At 37.9% G+C, this 20842-nt stretch overlaps 1 protein-coding gene across 2 annotated transcripts in view; it reads right to left on the reverse strand.

Annotated features, from left to right (window-relative positions):
* LOC126469670 (ER degradation-enhancing alpha-mannosidase-like protein 1) overlaps positions 1 to 20842 on the reverse strand; it is a 201057-nt gene that overhangs the window by 115592 nt on the left and 64623 nt on the right. For both annotated transcript variants that reach the window (XM_050096819.1, XM_050096820.1), the window contains exon 3: positions 4079 to 4250. In XM_050096819.1, the coding sequence (XP_049952776.1) occupies positions 4079 to 4250 (172 nt within the window). The remainder of the gene's footprint in view (positions 1 to 4078; positions 4251 to 20842) is intronic.

Below are 20842 nucleotides of genomic sequence, written 5' to 3' on the forward strand. Positions count from 1 at the left end.
CTATAAGTCCAAGTTCCTCCAGATATACAATGAGGTGACAAAAGTCATGGGATAGTGATATGCACATTTACAGACGGCAGTAGTATCATGAATACAAAGTGCAATGTCAGAACTGTCATTTGTACTCATATGATTCATGTGAAAAGGTTTACAATGAGATTATAGCTGCACGAACAGACTTCGAAAGCATAATGTTAGTTGGAGCTAGACACATGGGACACGAGATCCACACTGTCGTGAGTGTGCCGAGAATACCAAATATCAGGTATTACATCTCAGGACAAACAACACAGCGGCCAACGGCCTTCACTTAATGACCAAGTGCAGAGGCATTTGCCTACAGTTGTTAGTCATAACGACAAGCAACACCACATGAATAATCATAGAAATCAATGTGGGATGTACAACGAACACATCCGTTAGGACAGTTGGCCAAATCTGGCATTAATACGCTACGGCAGCAAACGACCGATGTGAGTGCCATTGCTAACAGCGTGACATTGGCTGCAGCACCTCTTCGTACCGGCTGGGCCCTAGACATCTGGAAAGCTGTGGCCTAGTCACCTGAGTCCTAATTTTAGTTAGTAAGAGCTGATGGTAGGATTTGAGTGGGGTGCAGACTCCACAAAGCCATCGACCCAAGTTGTCAATACGGCACTGTGCACACTTGTGGTGACTTCATAATGTTGTGGGCTGTGTTTACACGGAATGGACAGGGTTCCTCTGGTCCAACTGAACTAATCACTGACTGGAAATAGTTACATTTGACCATTGCGGATATTCATGCATTTCATGTCCCAAAACAACGATGTCGTGTCACCAGGCCACAATTCTTCGCAGTTGGTTTGGAGAACATTCTGAACAATTTGAGCGAATGTTTTGGCCAACCAGATTACCTAACATTAATCCCATCAAACTTTTATGGGATGTAACTGGGATGTCAATTAACCTGCACCTGCAACACTTGCACAATTATGGGCAGCTATTGAGGTAGCATGGCTCAATATTCCTGGAGGGGATTCCAATGACTTGTGGAGTCCATGCCATGTCGAGCATCTGTACTACGCTGGGCGAAAGGCGGTCAGACATGAAATTAGGATGCATCCCATGGCTTGTCACCTCAGTGTAGTTAGACCCCATTTACACTGCACTGCAAAATGGCAGCCACCTTAACAGTAAGGTTTTATTTTTTCTTTCCTCTCATCAAGTTGGCGATTATCCAATGGTTGAGGTAATCGTTGGATGGGCTTATTCATTTTGTAAAGCAAACCTCGATATCTACGTCTTCTGAGCTGGGGTCATTACCTGATTCAGCATTTACTCAAGACCAGTGTAGTATGGTGGGGGGTTCACACTCTTTCTTTTTTTATATGTCTACTTTTTGACACATGCTTCTCCTTTAATATGTATAGTTGTTTTGTATTGGTGTCAAACAGTTTGAATGTTCTCTGTTCCCCAGAAGTGACGAAGTTTGGGTCTGTGCCATACACTGGTCTATCACATTTATTGGTGGTATGGACAAGCCCACTGATTTAGCCTGAAGTCCATTATTGCAAGCAGAATTGCAGGCAAATGTGCTTGTCGCAGCTTTAGGTGCTGAAACATAGATGGATGCTTTTTACAATATATCAATGTGATCACTGACATAACCAATGAAATGAATGTGGGCAGCTTGTGTGTCAAGGATAACTTCTTTGCTTTGTAATGTCATACTCCTCTTTCATCCTTCATCTCCTATATTTTCTTTTTCCCCCAGGAAGCTGCACAGTCTCAACTGCAGTATACATGTTTGGCTTATCAGTTTATACACAGTGTCACTGAACATGTTCTTCCATTTTCGTTTGCTGTTTGGCCACATTTTCTACATGCATTATATCCCTTGCAGGTTAGTGCGGTGTCTGCAATAGAGAAGGTTGTTGGGTTGTGAATATACAGCTTTACTTTAACATGAATAAACCCTGAAGTTATGCATTACGGCAAAGACTGGAATTCAAGGGCAGTTTGAATGTTGCTTTCTTCTTGAAGCTGCTCATTTACTCCTGAGGTTAATACACTGGAACATATAGGTAAAAAGTATCAGCCAAGGACCATCCTGGCACTAAAATAAACCATCTGACATCTGTGTTAAAAAAGACTATTGCACACAACATCCTATCAGCAACTTCCAGAAAATGCTGACGAACATAAATTGTCAACACAGTAGGATCAGCATGTGGGGTTCCTTCCAGTCTGTACAGTAACAACCAGTAAAACAGAATGAACCTTATACAGAGGATTATATCCTTTTTTACCTACCTAAGAACATCAAAGAGAATATGTGCCCTGTGAAGGATAGCCTTGGTCTCAGAATACAAAGTAATTATTATATTTTCATTTGAATGTGTGGTAGTAGCTACATTAGACAGTCTATTCAGTTTCCAAAATCATGCATTAACATCAGTGACAAATCAAGGACAGAAATACAAAAACCTCTGTTGTAGCCAAAAAAACAGCCTTATGAGTACGCATAAGGCCTGGTTTATGCAGAAATAGTGTCTGACCTACACTTCAAACCACTAGAACTCTGTTATCAAGGAGATTTAGGAAATTAGTACCTGCATTAACACATTTAACAGATTAATACATTAGCACTCAGCAATGCATAGCAGTGAGTGCTTGATATCTAAAGGCTAAAGAGTAATATGCACCATATTTTACCTTGTACAGGGAGCAATGATGCTGCAGGCAGTGTCTTATCACTGACATTAGTCTAATCTTCGGTGGCAGGGGTGCATCACACCAACATCTTGACTAAGTGATGTAGCATAGTGTTTAAGATACCCAAGCTGCATTTTGAAGTAACTGTTTTTAAACCTTTTGGTATTAATAAATGAGCATTTTTGGTGAACTTTGTCAAAACAGATTGGTATAAAATTCCAAGTTTTCAAAAATACCCTCTATTGTCTTCAGTAGGAAAGCAACTGACTGTTGAAAGGACGATGGGAATCCACAGATGTTACCTGGAAGATTAGGGTTTATATTGTCCTGTCAACAATAAGATAATCTGAGATGAAGCTGAAGTTCAGATAATGATCTCACTGTTGACAGAATATTAAACCTAATCTTCTAAGTAAGATAAATTACATCTGTGAATTTCCATCATCCCTTCAACAGTCAATGTCGGACATCATTCAAAATTTAGAGTTTTACAATTTGACGTGACAAGTTTATCAAGAGTGCTCATTTACTAATAACAAGAGACCAAAACAACAGTTAACAGAAAAAGCATCACTAGTTCATAAATTTATTTGTAACAACAGACAACAGAGAATGATGCAGGGAGATGATAAAGGTGAGGGATAAACAACAAATTTGAAGTCAGGAGACGAAGACTAAGTGTTTACATGCTTTATATCTAAAAACAAAGATGATGTAACTTACCAAACAAAAGCGTTGGCATGTTGATAGACACACAAACAAACACAAACACACACACAAAATTCAAGGTTTCGCAACCAACAGTTGCTTCATCAGGAAAGAGAGAAGGAGAGGGAAAGACGAAAGGATGGGATTGGAATGACTCCTTACCCCTCTCCCTTAAAACCCACATCCTTTCGTCTTTCCCTCTCCTTCCCTCTTTTCTGATGAAGCAACCGTTGGTTGCGAAAGCTTGAATTTTGTGTGTGTGCTTGTTTGTGTGTCTATCAACACGCCAACGCTCTCGTTTTGTAAGTTACATCACTTTTGTTTTTAGATATATTTTTCCCACGTGGAATGTTTCCCTCTATTATATTCATATGTTTACATGCTTTGGTTGACTTATTTTACAACCTAAACTAATCTCACCTGAAATTGCTTTATTTTCAAAAATAAGTCATATTTATTTTGAAAAAAACTCTCCTCAATCATCATATAATGTGATGTGATGTAATGTAATGTAATGTAATGTGAAACAAGAAAGAGAAACACAAAAGAAATTTCTTTCAGTCATGTAAGAAATATTAATTACATGATGTAATTGTCACAAAAATTTGAAGTAATGACCACAAAGGTTTCTGCAGTATTAACATTCATAGCAAGATGTATAACATACACTTACCCTTGGATATGGAATGCCTGTTGAGCTCTTCTCAAATGCTGGTAGCAAGCGAGATGCCAAGTCATGTGCAAGATAGAGTAGGTCATTTTCATACCCTGAAGGGCGTAACTGACCAAATGGCTCATCTGGATCCATGATAAGTAAATGAGCAGAGATAAGGCCACCAATAACCCTGTAATTAAAGAAATAACTTAAGCCATTAAATTTCGAACAAAATGAATTACATGCAACACACTAATAAGTAACACTAAATGGACTGAATTAATGGTTGCTTTAAAGACAACATGTGCCCAAACAAATGTTTTATTTTTCTACACTCATGTATCAGCACAGTACCTAGTCTCACCAGTATTCTGATCCATGGTGCCTTCAGACAGACAAACTGTTCAGATTAATATCTTACGTCCTATAACTGGTGTTACTGCTACTAAAAACTTCTCAGAAAAATCAACTTCAAGTCGGGAAATGCCTGAAAAAGGCACAAAATTATGAGGGAAAGAGCAAATAACCACAAGAATGATGGAAAAAAATAATGCTCGGCAGTCAATATGCTAAGAATATTACATCAGTGACAAAATTATTAGTTGATAACAACATGTCAGTCCATCCCATCAGTAACAATGCTCTCTACCAATCACCAGACAGTAGAAACAAATTCAGAAATTTCAGCTTTGTGCAAACAGCTGAAGTCACCAGCATTTTTTTCACAGTTTTCAGAATCAATAAATCTTCACAGTCTTCTTTTTTTCTAACATTAATGCACAACAAAGCTTTTACCAAAGGGAAATCATGAGAACCTGATATCAAAGTGATAACATTGAACAATGTCACCTGAATTGAGGGTGGAAAAACAGTAATTCTTCATTAAAACATTAAGCATGTCCCAACACAAGATGAAGATGCAATCTCCCCCCCCCCCCCCCAGAATAAGAAAAAAGGCAACATAGTACCTGGACATTAATGAGACCAAAGGTGATGCTGTGTTCAATGACATTTTTTATTATTATAGGCCTATTTGCGCACGACTGACATCTGGTTATCTATGGAAAGTACATACTATGGTGTAATATTTCAAAATTTTTTGTAGATAGTTGAACCTATTATAAACGTATGGTTTGCTACGTGTATCAGCTGGTCTTGATATCCACATAACTCTGATATCTCAGTTGCTGTAACACTATCACATAAGTTTGCTCCTTTGATGCTATTGGAGGTATAGTAGATATTAAATTTATTGTTGGATCAGTTTTTATGTAGCTTATGGAAATTCATTTCATGATGACATTTTGTGACAGCTGTATTGACAGTTGAGTCAGCAATGTTACATAGTTACAGGGTGTTTGCTTCTTACGTATTCTCTAGGTCTTATCTTCGTTCTTATCAGCTATAATGTATTGCTTCTATGATTTGTCTTTATGTGGTTCTAAAATCATATGTAATCTAATCTTATTGTTTTTTTATGGAACTGATTATGCCAGACAGTGTTGGTTTCACGAGGTTGGAGACAATTTCCTGATGTGATTTTTGTAAATGCATGTTTTTCAGTGGTTACTTTTGTGCATACTTGATGTTTTTTATGGTAAGTTATTGTTTTGTTATGTCCTAATTCTATTTTGATTTTTAATTTGCAGTGCAGATTGTTGAGAGCATCATGTATTAGTTGGGTGTTTTCATTATTTACATCTGTTAACATTAGTGTGTCATCAACATGTTAAAGTTGTCTACTATTTTGGAGATTATTGTGTTTGTGGCACAAAAGAATTTCTCTTGTGAATTATCTAAAAAATGTCCACATGCAATGCTAGATTCCATGCCTACACCATCAGAGTGAGTATAATACGTATCACTGAATTGAAAGTAATTTTGTGTCAGTATTATGTGTAATAATTGAACAAGCCCACTGATGCTTGTTATGGTTGCTTTCTGTAACATAGTAAATTGTGTTCTATTATGATAATTGTTTTCTCAATTGGAATGTTTGTATATAGATTCGTGATATCAAATGAGACAAATTTGCCATTTTTTGGATTTTGATATTATGTATTTTTCGTGCGAATGATAGTTTCTTATTTTGTAGTATTTATTAAAAGTGTATAGTTTCCTTACCATGATGTGCAGTTTCTTGCTAAGCAAATATATCGGACTATTTATACTATTGACTACTGGGCAGATATATTGTAAATTTTAGCATGTCCACGAAATTTCGGAGTTCTGGGATTCATTACCAAACCTACTCTTCTGTCATAGTCAGATAGACCTGTATTACACTGTTTCAATATTTTCTCTATTTGTGATGCATACTTGTTTTTGGGATCTCTAGTGATTTATGTGATGTTATTTACTGTGAAAAAGTCATTTACTTTTTGTATATAGTAATTTTGCTGCAGTATAACTAAACTTACTGCTGTCTGATTTTACAGTTATTGCATTATTAGCTGTTAGGTTATCATTATATTCTCTGTACTGGTTTTTGTAATTGTTGATACTGTTTTTCTATTGCATTCACTGCCCTAACAGCAATTTCATTTTGTTGCTTTACATGCAATCTAGCTACGTCAATCGCTATTTTTATTGTTCATTAAGTTATTTCCAGATAGTGTTGTGGAATGGATTCTCCATCATATTTTAAACTCTTATCTAATAGACTTTGTGAATTCTTGGCGAGTTATATGTCAGTCAGGTTTTCTGTCCTTTTATCAAACTGAAATGGGTGTGTTTGTGGTGGATATTGCATTTTTATAAGGTTTTAAATTTGATTTAGTGTAAATCATACTTTCTGGCTAATAAGCTGTACTTATTTATCTATAAATTTTGAAACACAATCAAACATAATTTAAATGATACTATTACTAAGTTCTAAATATGCAAGATACATATCTTGATTAAGGTACACTTTGCGTTCGATTTTTTCCTTGACTTCTTGCCACATCCATATACTGGCTGCAGATAGCTTGACAGTTGATATAATTACAGGTTTTGCGACAATCTTGATACTGACGTGTAGGAATAATTTTCTTCTTTATGCATAGTGTGTTGAATTTTATACTTTCAACTAATTTAAGCATTTTTATTTTCAATCAAAGAAATTGTATGCATTTCCCCATTATACTGTATGACATTAATGCTGCTATGTTTCATGACGTCGTTTATTACTTTAGGCCTAACTCGGCACGATTGCCATCTGTGTTTCAAAATTTACAGATAAATGTGTACAGTTTATTAGACAAAAAGTATGATTTACATACAAAAATAAAATTCGAAACCTCATAAAATGCAATATCCTACAAAAAGTTCGCCACAAACGCCCCCATTTCAATTTGATAAAAACAGAAAAACCTAACTGAAATACTATTTACAAAGGGTGAACAAAATCTATTAGATAATGGTTAAAAATATAATCTAGAACCAAAATTCCCCAAGACTGTCAGGAAACAACTTACACCAACAACTAAAATAGTGACTGATGGAATTAGATTACCTATGAAACAATGAAATGAAATCACTATTAGGGCAGTGAATGCAATAGAAAAAGAAAGCACTGATAATTACAAAGAAACAGTGCAAAGACTATAAGATATTCCGCCAAATTAATAATAAAGTAACAGCTAATAACACAACAACAGTAACGTCAGAAATACAATTCTATCTATGACAAAAGAGTGCGTTTGCTAATGAATCCTGGAACACCTACATTACATGGACATTCAAAAATTCATAATAGATCTGCCCGATCTGGCCAGTAGTCAACAGTCCCCCATACTTGCTTAGCAAGAAACTGCACAACATACTAATGAGACTATACACTTTTAATAAATAATACAAAATAAAAAAAACTCTGTATTACTAGCACAAAAAATACAAGACATTAAAATCCAAAACAATCGCAAATTTGTGTCATTTGATATCACAAATCTATATACAGACATTCAAATTGACAAGGCAATTACCATAACACAACACAATGTACTACGTTACAGATAACTACCATAACGGGCGTCAATGATATTGCTCAATTATTAAGTTTAATACTGAAACAAAACTACTTTAAATTCAATAATAAATTTTATACTCACTCAGATGGTATACATATGGGATGCAGCATCACAGTTTTAACAGTGGACATTTTCTTAAACATTTTAGAAGGGAAATTCTTTCATGCCACAAAAACAGTAATCTCCAAAATTGTTTACTACTTTAATATGTTGACACATTGATGTTAATAGATGCAAATAATGAGGACATTTGACTAATATATGACGCTCTCAACAATCTGCACCACAAAATAAATTCACAATAGAATTAGAAAACAACAAACAATAAATTGCTCGGATTTGACCATAAACATCAAGTATGCACACAAATTCAAGACTTATCAGAAACTGACCATAACAAACATTAACAACACACATTCCTGTCATCCAAAATTGCAAAAATATGCATATTTTCATACTATGTTTATTCAATTAATAACTCTGCCTTTGGAGCATGACATCACACAAAAATAGATACAACTCCTAAAATATGTTGCAGAATGAAATGATTTAGATCCTAAAGTTGTCATGCACTGAGCCTACACAATATGTAAAGAAAAACTTTGAAATGAGAACTACCAACAAAACAAAAATTTATATGCATAACCACTAAACATCTATGAATGATACAGCACAGAATAAATGCATTATTAAAACACCCTAACGTAAAATTTGCATACCAGACCTGACACAATCTTTGAACACTACTAGACTCCAGACGAACAAAACCAACCATCTATTCCAAATCCAGGAATATACAAAATTGTATGCAGAGTGTCTGATAAATCTGATATAGGTCACACTGGGTGGAATTTCAATATTAGATACTTAAAAAACAATACAAATAGCGATTGTAACCAATCAACTTTCTTCCACCACTTGAAAACAGAACATCATACAGTGGACGATATGGAATGGGCTGTCGAGGTTTCACACAATGCGCAAGAAGGACAATCACTGAGTACTCTTGCAGAAATGAACACACACACACACACACACACACACACACACACACACACACTATTACCCCAAAGAAATACTAAATGAACAGGTCGATTTGAAACACAAACACTACAAAGAAATGGTATTGAAATTATCCTTCAAAATAAGAGATGAGCAAAAACACAAAATCTATAAATGTGTCACAGATCACATTAACACTAAATTAAAAGTATCCACTGGAAAGCACTATCTGGAATAACCACTCAAAAAAAAAACCAATAAGATTAAATTATATGTGGTCATAGAACCACATGAACACGGCAAGAATGGAAACAACATGGGGTCTAGCAATGACCCCACCACACCGTCACAGCTCTAACAATGTGATCAATGGAAAGTCCTAACAGGAATGCCAGTTGAAAAACATTATGTTTCACCCATTCACACATTTATATTTGTTTTCTTACTAAAGTTGCTTTTCATCCTTCAGCTAGCACCACCCTGCTGCGGCTACAACCACCGCCGTCACCACCACCACTGCCGCCACCGCCGTCGACTTTCCTTTATTACCCATCCATTAACTGGTAAATTCACCACTGCCATGTCTTCTCCCACCACTACCATTGTTTACCCCTGCCCCTCACAATCCCCTACAATCACCACTTGGCTTACTGCCACCTTCCATCAGGCCTATCCCCCTCCCCCGGTCCTTTCCTCTCCATGCACACCAGCCTCGACAGCACCCTTTTCAGATCCAGCACAAGGACCAGCATCATCAATAAATAAATAAAAAAACTGAAAGCCCAGACTTTATGGACTGCCAGGCAATTCCATCTGCAATCACGCCTACAGAACTTCATCCGTTCCTCCTCTCCTATCCTGACCCCAACCTCCTCAAATCCAAAACACTCCTCCTCGAAATCAGAAAAATATTCCTTCCTCACCATCATCACTCAGCTCATCCCTCTGTTCTCATCAGATCCCTGATCCAGAATTCCACACCAAACTCCTCCAAAAGATCCCCCGTGTCACTTTCGGTCCCTTTGGAAGCCCTGCACCCTTTCCCCACAACCACCCAGACCAAGCAACCACAACCTCCTCGCTGTCATCCTACCCTCACCACCGCAATAAAAGGGATCAACCCTGAGACCACGATGGAGTCTGAGTTCAAGTCCCATCCTAATCTAGACATTCAGAAAGCACTCCGAATTTTTGATGACTCTGGATCAACCTCCAAAGTCCGCACCCTCATTGAATACCCACCCACAATGGGGCCGCGATCTACGAATGACACGGCACTGAACCACTCAATTCCTGCCCTCAGTCCCACTGCTGCCAAAGATGCCTAGTGTATAACAACCACCTAACCACTGACTGCAAAAACCTTCCCTTCTGCCGCCACTGTAAGTACCATGATTTCCTCAAGCAATGCCCTAACCTCACATCCCCCCCCCCCCCCCCATTAACAGTTCCCTCCTCCACCCCAACAACTCCGTCTGTCCACCTCCTGCATCTGAAGACATTATCCATTTTATGCCCATAATTCTTCAAAACATCCACCCTTTCCAGAGGCCACATATCCTACACCAAATTACCCTTGCTGCCCACTCTGTCCTCCACCTCGGCACACCAGCCACCTACTGGTGTAACCAGGTAAACTTTCTTTTCACCCATCTCTGACACCATGGTTTAAACCCACCCTAGCCACCGATCCACACCACCCCTTCTGTCCCTAACACATGGTGCAACAGCAGTATAATATGCCATTCCACAATATCCGCTCCTTTTCAGCCAGCACACACCTCTTCATGCACACACTTTCCCAACACCATATAGGTACTTTCATCGTGAAAGAAACCTTTCTCCAACCTCACTACACTATCCGCAATTTGCTGGTCCCATGCTGAACTCCAGCAGTGGCAACCGTTTACAGACTGACTGATATAGTTCCCCCTCCACTGCATACCCACACAGAAAGCAATTCCACTCCTGATGTAATCCTCACCTCTCTTAACACCCCTGGGCATATTACTGCAGCAGTCCTTGACCTCATTGGAAGCAACCATCTCCCTGTCCTACTCACCATCCCCTAACCCTCATCTATCCACACCATCCCATACACCCTCCCCCCCCCCCACCCACCAATGTCCTCTCCTATTCCTCCATGAACTCTAATGACCTGGTTGTCGACAGAACGTTAAACTAATCCTCTGTGAATCCCGTAGCCTTTACCGATCTTTCTTGCAGACCCGTGACCAAGAAACACTTTGACACCCCCCCAAAACTACCACCACATCATTTGAAATCTGCTGAATGCTATGAAAGGCAGAGTTTGGTGACAAACCTGCACAAACCTCAATCCCACACTGGCCATAAACTCTTCCAGGTACTGGAGGGCATTTCACCATCTTACTTCCAACTACCCTACTTCCTCCTGTCCCCACTTGCATGATGATCACCTTCTCCCCAATAACCTAATCAACGCCAAGCACTTTGAATCCTATCTCTACCATCTCACACAACCCCCACATTGATTACTCCTTGTTCCCAAAGGTCGATGAGCGTACCAATACCTCCCTCCCACCCCTCACTCCTAGCTTCCAGTACCTTGACAACACCCCACAAACAGAAATATATACTCCAATAACAACATAAGACATTCAACAGATACTCCTTCACAAACACAACAGTGCTCCAGGTCACGATTGCATAACCTACCTACAGACACCTGAAATAATGTCCTCTCTCCTTTCTAGACATCCTAGCCACACTTCATAATATAAACCTTCACATGGGTTTCTATCCTGAGCCATGAAAACCTCTTGAATGCTCCTCTTCCTCAAACTAAATAAACCTGCCACTGACTACTACTCCTACCATCCCACCAACCACACCTTCGTGTTTGTCAATGTTTTTGAGTCCATCCTATCCCGATGTATCCATAAATACCTACAACACCTACCCATTCCTGTTCACCAATGTGGCTTCCACCCCAATTTCTCCTATGATGACCAACTCTTGTGCCTTATTCATGTCCTACCCCACCAAATCAGCAACCTCTAATCCCCCATTTTTGTGTCCATTGATCTTGAAAAAGCATATGACGATGTATGGCATCCCAGTCTCAGCCTCCTCTTTAAGCTCAAGACCCATGCACTTCCCATAAATTATGTCCACATTATCACATCCATTCACTCTAATCACCCATCTTATGTCACCATCAAGAACAACAACAACAACAACAACAACAACAACAAATCCTGTATCTTCCATCCCACTGCAGGTGTGCCCAAAGGTTCTATCCTCTTTCCTCTTCTTCTGTCCTCTATACTGCCAATAAGACAATGCCCCATCTCCTCCAGTTCATCTCTTCCAGTATGTCAATGACACTGGGTTCCTTGTCCTCTGCCTAACCCTCCATATATCCCAATGATCCCTCCAGTTCCATCTCAATTCACCACCTGGTGCAACCAGTGGCTCCTCAACATCATCCCTATCAAAACCCAGGCAATAATTACAGGCAGAACCACCTGTAGCTTCCATCTCCACAACTTTTACCTTACCATTTACAACCTTCCTACCCAGTTAACTAACACACTAAAATACCTGAGAGGGACACTATATCACCGACTAACATGTAAGCCCCATCTATTAACCATTCGACAGAAACAAATTCAACAGAAAGCCCACAACTGACTAAAGTGACAACTACTAACCAGCCAAACATTGGGATTGTATCCTTCCACAATCCTCAGCACCTATAAATCCCCGATTCGACCCATCCTCTGCTATGCAAATCTCCTCCCTCCTTTTATCATGCCCTACAGATCCTTTGACACCTTGCCCTCTGGCTAGCCTTCCTGATCCACTTACCCTCCCCCACCTGCATGCCCTACCAACTTATAAAATTCCCCTGCCTTTTATCTTCTAACTTGTGCAACTGTCCCTCCGTCTTTTATATACCAACTTATAACATTCCCCTTCCTTTTACCTTTTCACTTGTGCAACTGTCCCTCTGTCTCTTATATTTTCTGAAACATTCATTTGCCATTTCATTTGTGTTAATATTTTAATTTATGTATCTGCCTAGCTATCTTTCTATTGCGCTGAACACTCATTTTGTCAACCACCATATCCAATTTTATCCTATGTTTTAAAATTTTTACTCTCAATGGCTGAAGAGTGACAACTTGCATCCACCGACAGGCCCCTTCCCTCCCACCCACCAATATGGGGTAAAGGGGGTGAAATGACAATAAAGGGAAAAGAAAGTAGTTTTTGGCACACTGAAGATGTATCAAAGACATGCCATCCTTGGTTGGACTAAATATAATTACATATCAATGGCCCATTGACGGTAAAAGTAGGCAGGAAATCCTAACATGAGCAATAAGTTTGTTATGAGCCATTGCTATTCAGTGTGGCCGTGTGATTACTGTGTTAAAGGAAACAGGTTCATGACTTCTTGTATAGTCATTACTGTATCATCTTTGCATTTTTAACCAATTCTTATACCAGCAATGATACCTGTAATCTTACTTGCCACAAATATTTGACCACTTTTTCCGACCACGTTGTCACTTACACAGGTGTGGTTAGGCACGAACCTAAGGGTACAGCTTAAATTGATGTGGGTGAACAAGGAGAATGACATTTAGAGAGGAAAGTGCCTAGACGTGAACCTCAATTTCATTTTTGTTTTTTTAAAAAACAGAAAATAGTAAAAAAAATATTTTAAAAGCATTTAATATTTACTTCTTAATGTTATGCATTATTTAAATTTTACTAATAGTAAATAGAAAGAAAAGTTATGATGAAAAAAAAAATTACTTTCAGAAAGAAATTTACACTTGATGAGTTTCAAAAATATGTGCCAAAATTGGGTCTCTTGTAAAAACAATTACAACACTAAACAAAATTAGAAGAAGATATTGAATCAGAGAAAGCATAAAATAGTTGAAAAGTAGGTATAACATAACATCTTTGAGGAGGTTGTAGAATTTCCATGCATTTTCTTTGCTCAACCTGATTTCCATGTAGACTTACTTTCTGATGGTTTTGTTTGGTCGCATTTAAGGAAAAGACTAACCCACATCTTCATGGCAGTTTCATCTTTGAAAGGACATTCAATGTTATTTCTTTCCACCAGTTGTACAGCCATTCTTCACAAGTCATTGCAAGTAAGCCAAAGAAAATTCCATAGCAAGACTAAGACTAGCTCTTCTTCAGGATCTTTACCCAATGTTGTAGCTCTGCCTTTTTTTTTGTTTCTGCTGCTTCCTCAGGTGTACTGTACTTCGTGTTGGACACCCTTACAAGAGTTGTTTTTGGAACACTTAACTGTTTGCTGGCCTTCTTCCAACTTAACTGTTTTTTAACTGCATCAATAGCTCTAATCATTTGAGACACATTTCTCTTTCTTTGATCAATCATCCAGAGATTTCCAAGAGAATAAGAATGTGTATTAATACAGGCTGGCTTTATACATGCAAAAGTAAGGGGCCCAATTAAGCAACTTCAGGGGTCCAATTTACATGATTGAAACCTACATTTAATAACAGAGTAAATTTTGAATCAAACAGCTTAATCATAACCATTAAATTTAACCCTTACTATTCAGGAACACACACATGTTGAAAGATTTACCAGCTAACATCTAACAGAAATTACGAAAAATGTAAGACAATGTAAAACTTTTTCCATGGACAAAACATGTAGTAGCAAACTGATACGAAACAAGTGAAGCAGGCAACTTGTGCACCTCACTACAGGGTGGTAGAAGCCTAAACTAATATTTACACTTGCTCCCACTACAGTTCAGGAGAATGTTGTACTAGAGACCATGGAGGGTAGTCCAGTATAGGGCACTTTGCTCTATTCCTTGGTTGTCATAAATATTTGCTGTTTATTTCCCAATATGTTGCACTTTCTGAGGGTGCAGTTAGGCAGGAACCTAAGAGTAAAGCTTAAATGACATTTATATTCTTTGTTGTCACAAATATTTAGCTGTTTTTACTTGGAATATGTTGCACTTTCTGAGACCCACTCACTCAAGCTATTTCATTCTTTTGCTCACCTAAAATGTTATCGCTGAAACTAATCATGCTGAATTTGCAGTGTACTTCAAACAGCAAAAACAAAGCGAGAATCCAAAGCTTGTGTAACTTAATTTAAAATATAAACCTGCATCTGGGTGAAGCATAGTGCTTTTTGATTGGCCTTCCTGTGCCGACCCTTTACTGGTCGCTTGGTTTGAGCTCAGACAGCATGGTGGCGATATTGCTAGACCACATGTTATTTGCATTCTTGCATAATCATGAATCACAGAAGCACTATAATATACCTGATAAGAACAAAGATATGACCTAGAGAATACCAAAGAAGTAAACAGCCTGTAACCATGTCACATCGCTGACTCAGCTGTGAATACAGCTGTCACAAATCATCATTATGAAATAAACTTTCATAGTTTGACGATTACATAAAAACTGCTCCAACAATATACGAACATGTACTATAGCTCCAACAGCATCAAAGGAGCAGACTTATACAATAAGGCGACAGCAACTGAGACTTAAATGTCATATGGATATCAAGACCACCTGATATACGTAGCAAACCATAATTCTATAATAGGTTAAATTATCTAATTAAAATTTTGAAATACTGAAGCAAACAATGTTCTTTTCACAGATAACCTGAGATGTCAGACCGAAATTGGCCTATAGTAAGAAACAATATCATCAAACTGCTGTGGCATCCAAACAAGAGACAGCCAGGGCAAAAGAACCACAGGCGCAAAGATGCGAGCTGGTGCCAGCACCATAGAGACTCACCACTTGGACAAGTTCCACCAGCACCATGGGCGGTGATGAGGATGACGATACCTACCTCGCCTCAGCCAATTGCAGGCCGAGTACAATTCACCAATGACTGGACAACAACAGAGAGAAGCCTACACAGAAGACAGAAGAGCCACTTTCACCCACTTGGTTATAGATCATTGCCCAGGGCTGACAGACAGTAAACATCATTTAGTGAATTCTTAGAATTGAACACACAGTTGCTGTAATTACATTTGCTATGTATTGTGACATCTATCTACGATTATTTTCACTTAGCCATTAGGGCTTTTTTTGTGTTATATTACAAGAAGTGTTGCAGATTTCAATATTCAACTAGTCACAAAGATAAGTAAACCTTTCAAATAATTTGTGTTACTTTTTTATGAACTTGTTGGAGTGTTGTTGAACCTTCGTTCTCCTGTCCTGTTGCCTGACCCTGGAGCATAGCTGTGTAATAATGGCAGGGAGAAATTGTCTTAGTGGTGTATGCACCAGAAGCCTTTTCATGACCTCACAAACTCAGCCTACTGTAACAACAGTGGCAACTCTGCCTACACAGCAGTAGTGACGATGCCTTTACAAAACTAACATAGCATTGTCTTTGGTCTCATACTGTCCTTATATGATATATGATGCAGAGGGCCCAGATGAGTACAAAAATAATACCTGAATGTAAGCAGCAACTGAACAATCTGGTTCACACATACCCATTCTTTTACCCCTTTTAGACAGTAAGCATCAACAATTTTTTTAATCATTTCTTTTTCAATCTTGCCTTAAACAGTTAAAAAATGGAACCTTTATACACCTACAGTTGCAGGAGCCATCAAATTGACAGCAGGGGTAAAGACTCTTTTTTCCTCTGTTAACATATTGTTATATGCTGAAAAACAAAGACATTAAAATTGAAGTATTGCATTATTTTCATTTGTAGCTATCATTTTTATTTGTGGTTGGTTTAATTTTGAGACAGGATTGCAACAGAATGTACAACTGTGTTTTACCAGTTGCTGCTTAATTTATTCTATTATAAGTTACAGTTCATACCCAATAAATTGTGGTCAGGTTTGCAGTTTAAAATCTAGTTTCTAAATCTGCTTTACCGTTATGTTTTCCATATGAAACTGTCCAATGTCTCTTGGGCTCGGAAGACATATACAACCTTCCTTGGTGATTCTTTAAGTGTTAGCAATGATTAAACTGCCCCCCCTCTCTCTCTCTCTCTCTCTCTCTCTCTCTCTCTCTCTCTCTCTCTCTCTCTCTCTCTCCCCCCCCCCCTCCCCCTTCCGATACCACTATGTACATCTACGTACGTATTCCACAAGCGACTGTATGGTGCATGGTGTTATTACCTTTCCTGTCATGTCCCACTCGTGAATAGAGTGAGGAACAAATGACGGTCCATATGTATCCAAACAAGCCCTAATTTCTCTTGTCTTTGTGGTCCTTACACAAAATGTACCTTGTTGGCAATATAATCATTCTGCAGCCATCTTCAAATGCCAATTTCGTATCAGTTTGCAATGTTACGCCTGGATATTTAATTGATGTGGCTGTGTCAAGGAGCACACTACTAATGCTGTATTTGGACATACAGGATTGTTTTCCCTGTTCAACCTTTTTCTACATTTAGAGCGAGCTGCCATTCGTCACTCCAACTAGAAATTTTGTCTGTCACCTTTTTTCTCCTACAGCAGTCTTAGGCACAAACTGTTCCCTACCACCTGGGCATTCCAGATTTCATTGTGGGTGGTAATGGTTTTAAAAACTTTTCTTTAGGTTTTCATAGAATTCCCCGTGACCATTTAAATTTCAGAATATGTACTATTTGTGACACCTGCACATAAGATTAGTTCATGCTACTTAATTGAAACTAAATGGCTTTATAGTGCAACTTAGTGCAACTGCAAAGAGAAGAGCCTTATTCCAGAATAGTTACTGCATCTCTCTCACAGCTGGCAGCTGGCACCGATCCCATCCAAACCCAAACCACAGGAAGCATGTGCATATGATGATATACAGCACAGGCTCTTTTGCTTGCAGTCACAATGGTCAGTACATGCTCGATTCACTTCAAACGAAACATCGAGAAATATTACGAATCCGTGTCTCGAAAAAAGAAATACGTTCATGGCTATCTCTCAGAGTATCTGAAGATGGGTTTCATAGAATCTGTTGTAAATAAACAACATCCAACGTTTTTATTGCGTCAAAAACATTATCCAATGAGGCACTGGAGCCAAGTCGATTGCAAGAAAAAACTTTCTACAAAGCATCCAATTGATAAACAAGCCACTGAATATTTCCAGAAAATATATAGAATATTTCAAAATCTTTTAACAATTGTTGCATCATTTAAAAAACCACATGCAGTGAAAAAGATGGATTAACTGCTACTTATCACTTTTTACAATTAATTGCACACAGTGGCCAAAGCTATAATATTGAAGGAACTGTAAAAATACCCCCTATACAAGAATTTATCAAACAGTAATGCATCAGGATATACCTGAACTTTTAAGTATGTTGTCCCTAAGCAACAGCAAGTGACTAACTGAAGAAATGGAATTATAATATTAGGGGAAAAAAGAAACTTTTAAGTATTCTTCAAAACACTTATTTTTCATGCATTTGAAGGAGACTACCATTGTGGATAGTAGAGTTTATTGATGGCATACATGCATTATTTTGATGAAAACAACTCATTACGAGGTAAAAGTCTATTTGCAAGAAATTTCAAAACAGATACAATAGTATTATCTATAGTTAATCCTGTGAAATTATACTTTACAAAAAATAATATTCCTTTCAATAATATTGTCGCATTCATTACCAATGGAGACCCACCAATGGTAGGTCACTATTGTGGATCTATTGCATTTTTGAAGGAAGAACTGCCAAATGTGTGTGTTCACTGTGTGATGCATGGACATCATCTAGTGAAACATCTATGTACAAGTCTCCATTCATATTTGACACTGACCATAATAATTCAAATCCTAAACAAGAACAAACCCATTTCAAAAAATGATAGAATGTTTTGACAGCCAGGGCAGTAATGAAAATTGTGTTAGATTACTTTTGCACACAAAGGTTCAGTGGCTGACAAAAGGTACATGTCAGGCCTGTTTGAAGTATTATATGATAGTGTAATACCATTTTTTGAAACTAATGAGATCAATGCGTGTTAACAATTGAAAACAGCAAAAAAAGGTGTCCTTTATTTGGCAGATATTTCCAAGAGATGTAAATATGAGAATTTTCAGGATCAGCTTATGGGTTGTTAAAGTGTTGTGTCATTATTTATTGACAAACTCAAACTCCTTTGTTATATGTGGAAGAGATAATTTTGTCACTTTTCTGAAATTATCATCTATAAAAGATTATGTAATTCCAGAGAATACTTACAGATTCAGTAACCACTTCGACAAACTTAAATTGCCCATGGAAAAATTACTAAGGTATATTGAAATTGAATATGTCTGACTAGATGAAAAACCATTTAACTGCAGATACTGAATAGGATGACACAACTTGCCAGGAAGAACTATTAGAAATTAGATATGACGAAAAAAGTAAAAATAAATTTGATAGTAGTCGATATGAAATAATATGGCAAAATTAAAAAGTGCGTGTCTTGTATCCAAATACGTGGAAAATGATATTTAGTTTACTCATACATTTCCCTACCTCCTATCTTGTGGAATCAGGCTTTAGTGCTGTTATATTATGACCAAAGAAAGAGGAGACTGTGGTGTCACCCCCAGACACCACACTTTCTAGGTGGTAGCCTTTAAATCGGCCGCGGTCTGTTAGTATACATTGGACCCGCATGTCGCCACTATCAGTGATTGCAGACTGAGCGCCGCCACACGGCAGGTCTAGAGAGACTCCCTAGCACTCGCCCCAGTTGTACAGCCGACTTTGCTAGCGATGGTTCACTGACTACATACGCTCTCATTTGCAGAGACGACAGTTTAGCATAGCCTTCAGCTACGTCACTTGCTACGACCTAGCAAGGTGCCATATTCTTCAAGAATGTATTCTGAACTGATAATATTGTGAATCATGTACCGTCAAGAGCGACATTCGTCATTAATGGATTAAAGTTAAGTATCAAACTAATTACGTCCGCTTTCTGAATTCTAATTCCTTGTCGTGTTCCAGACCTCACGTCAGTATAGTTCTTCCCTCCTCACGCCAGCCTGCGTGAGCTAAAGCGCGTGCATTTTGGCCTCCTCTAGTAACACGGTGTTGGCTCTTCTGCCAACACAACAGAGACATTTGTACATTCCTTACAAAACTTGAGACAGTACTTAGTGTTGCAGTATTAATCTCTGGGACCTCATTAATAATTTAACAACCTAAATGCATTTTCATCAGATTTCATGCTTCTGTGTAGGCGAAGTTTGAATAAAAAGACAGATTTAACCACTGTAAGTTATTTTATTAAACATTTTGGGAAGATGATTGCCAACAGCCATTAAGTAATGTATAGAATGCTTATTAGAACCATCAGCTGTTTTTATTTTAAACCCAAATTCTACCAGTTTCGATTTTGGACCATCTTAAAGGATGAAGGGTTAAAATGGTGTAAGTCACCATATTGCATTAGTCATTACTTAAAATGTGTAGTGCATGCCATGAATGTAAATATCATATATTTACGTCAATGGTATGCACTACACATTTTAAGTAATGACTAATGCAATATGGTGGCTTAAACCATTTTAACACTTCATCTTTGAAGATGGTCCAAGACCAAAACTGGTAGAATTTGGGTTTAAAATAAAAACAGCTGATGGTTCAAATATGCATTTTACACATTATTTTATCACAATTTATTTTGTCAAACTTAGTGAAAGTTCAACATAAAGTATTAGCTAAGTAATTATTATTATGTTCTTTAATTTACAGTAATTTTGCTTTATAAATTTTGTAAGGTA

The sequence above is a fragment of the Schistocerca serialis genome, chromosome 3 (genome assembly GCF_023864345.2).
Source record: "Schistocerca serialis cubense isolate TAMUIC-IGC-003099 chromosome 3, iqSchSeri2.2, whole genome shotgun sequence".
NCBI lineage: Eukaryota > Metazoa > Arthropoda > Insecta > Orthoptera > Acrididae > Schistocerca > Schistocerca serialis.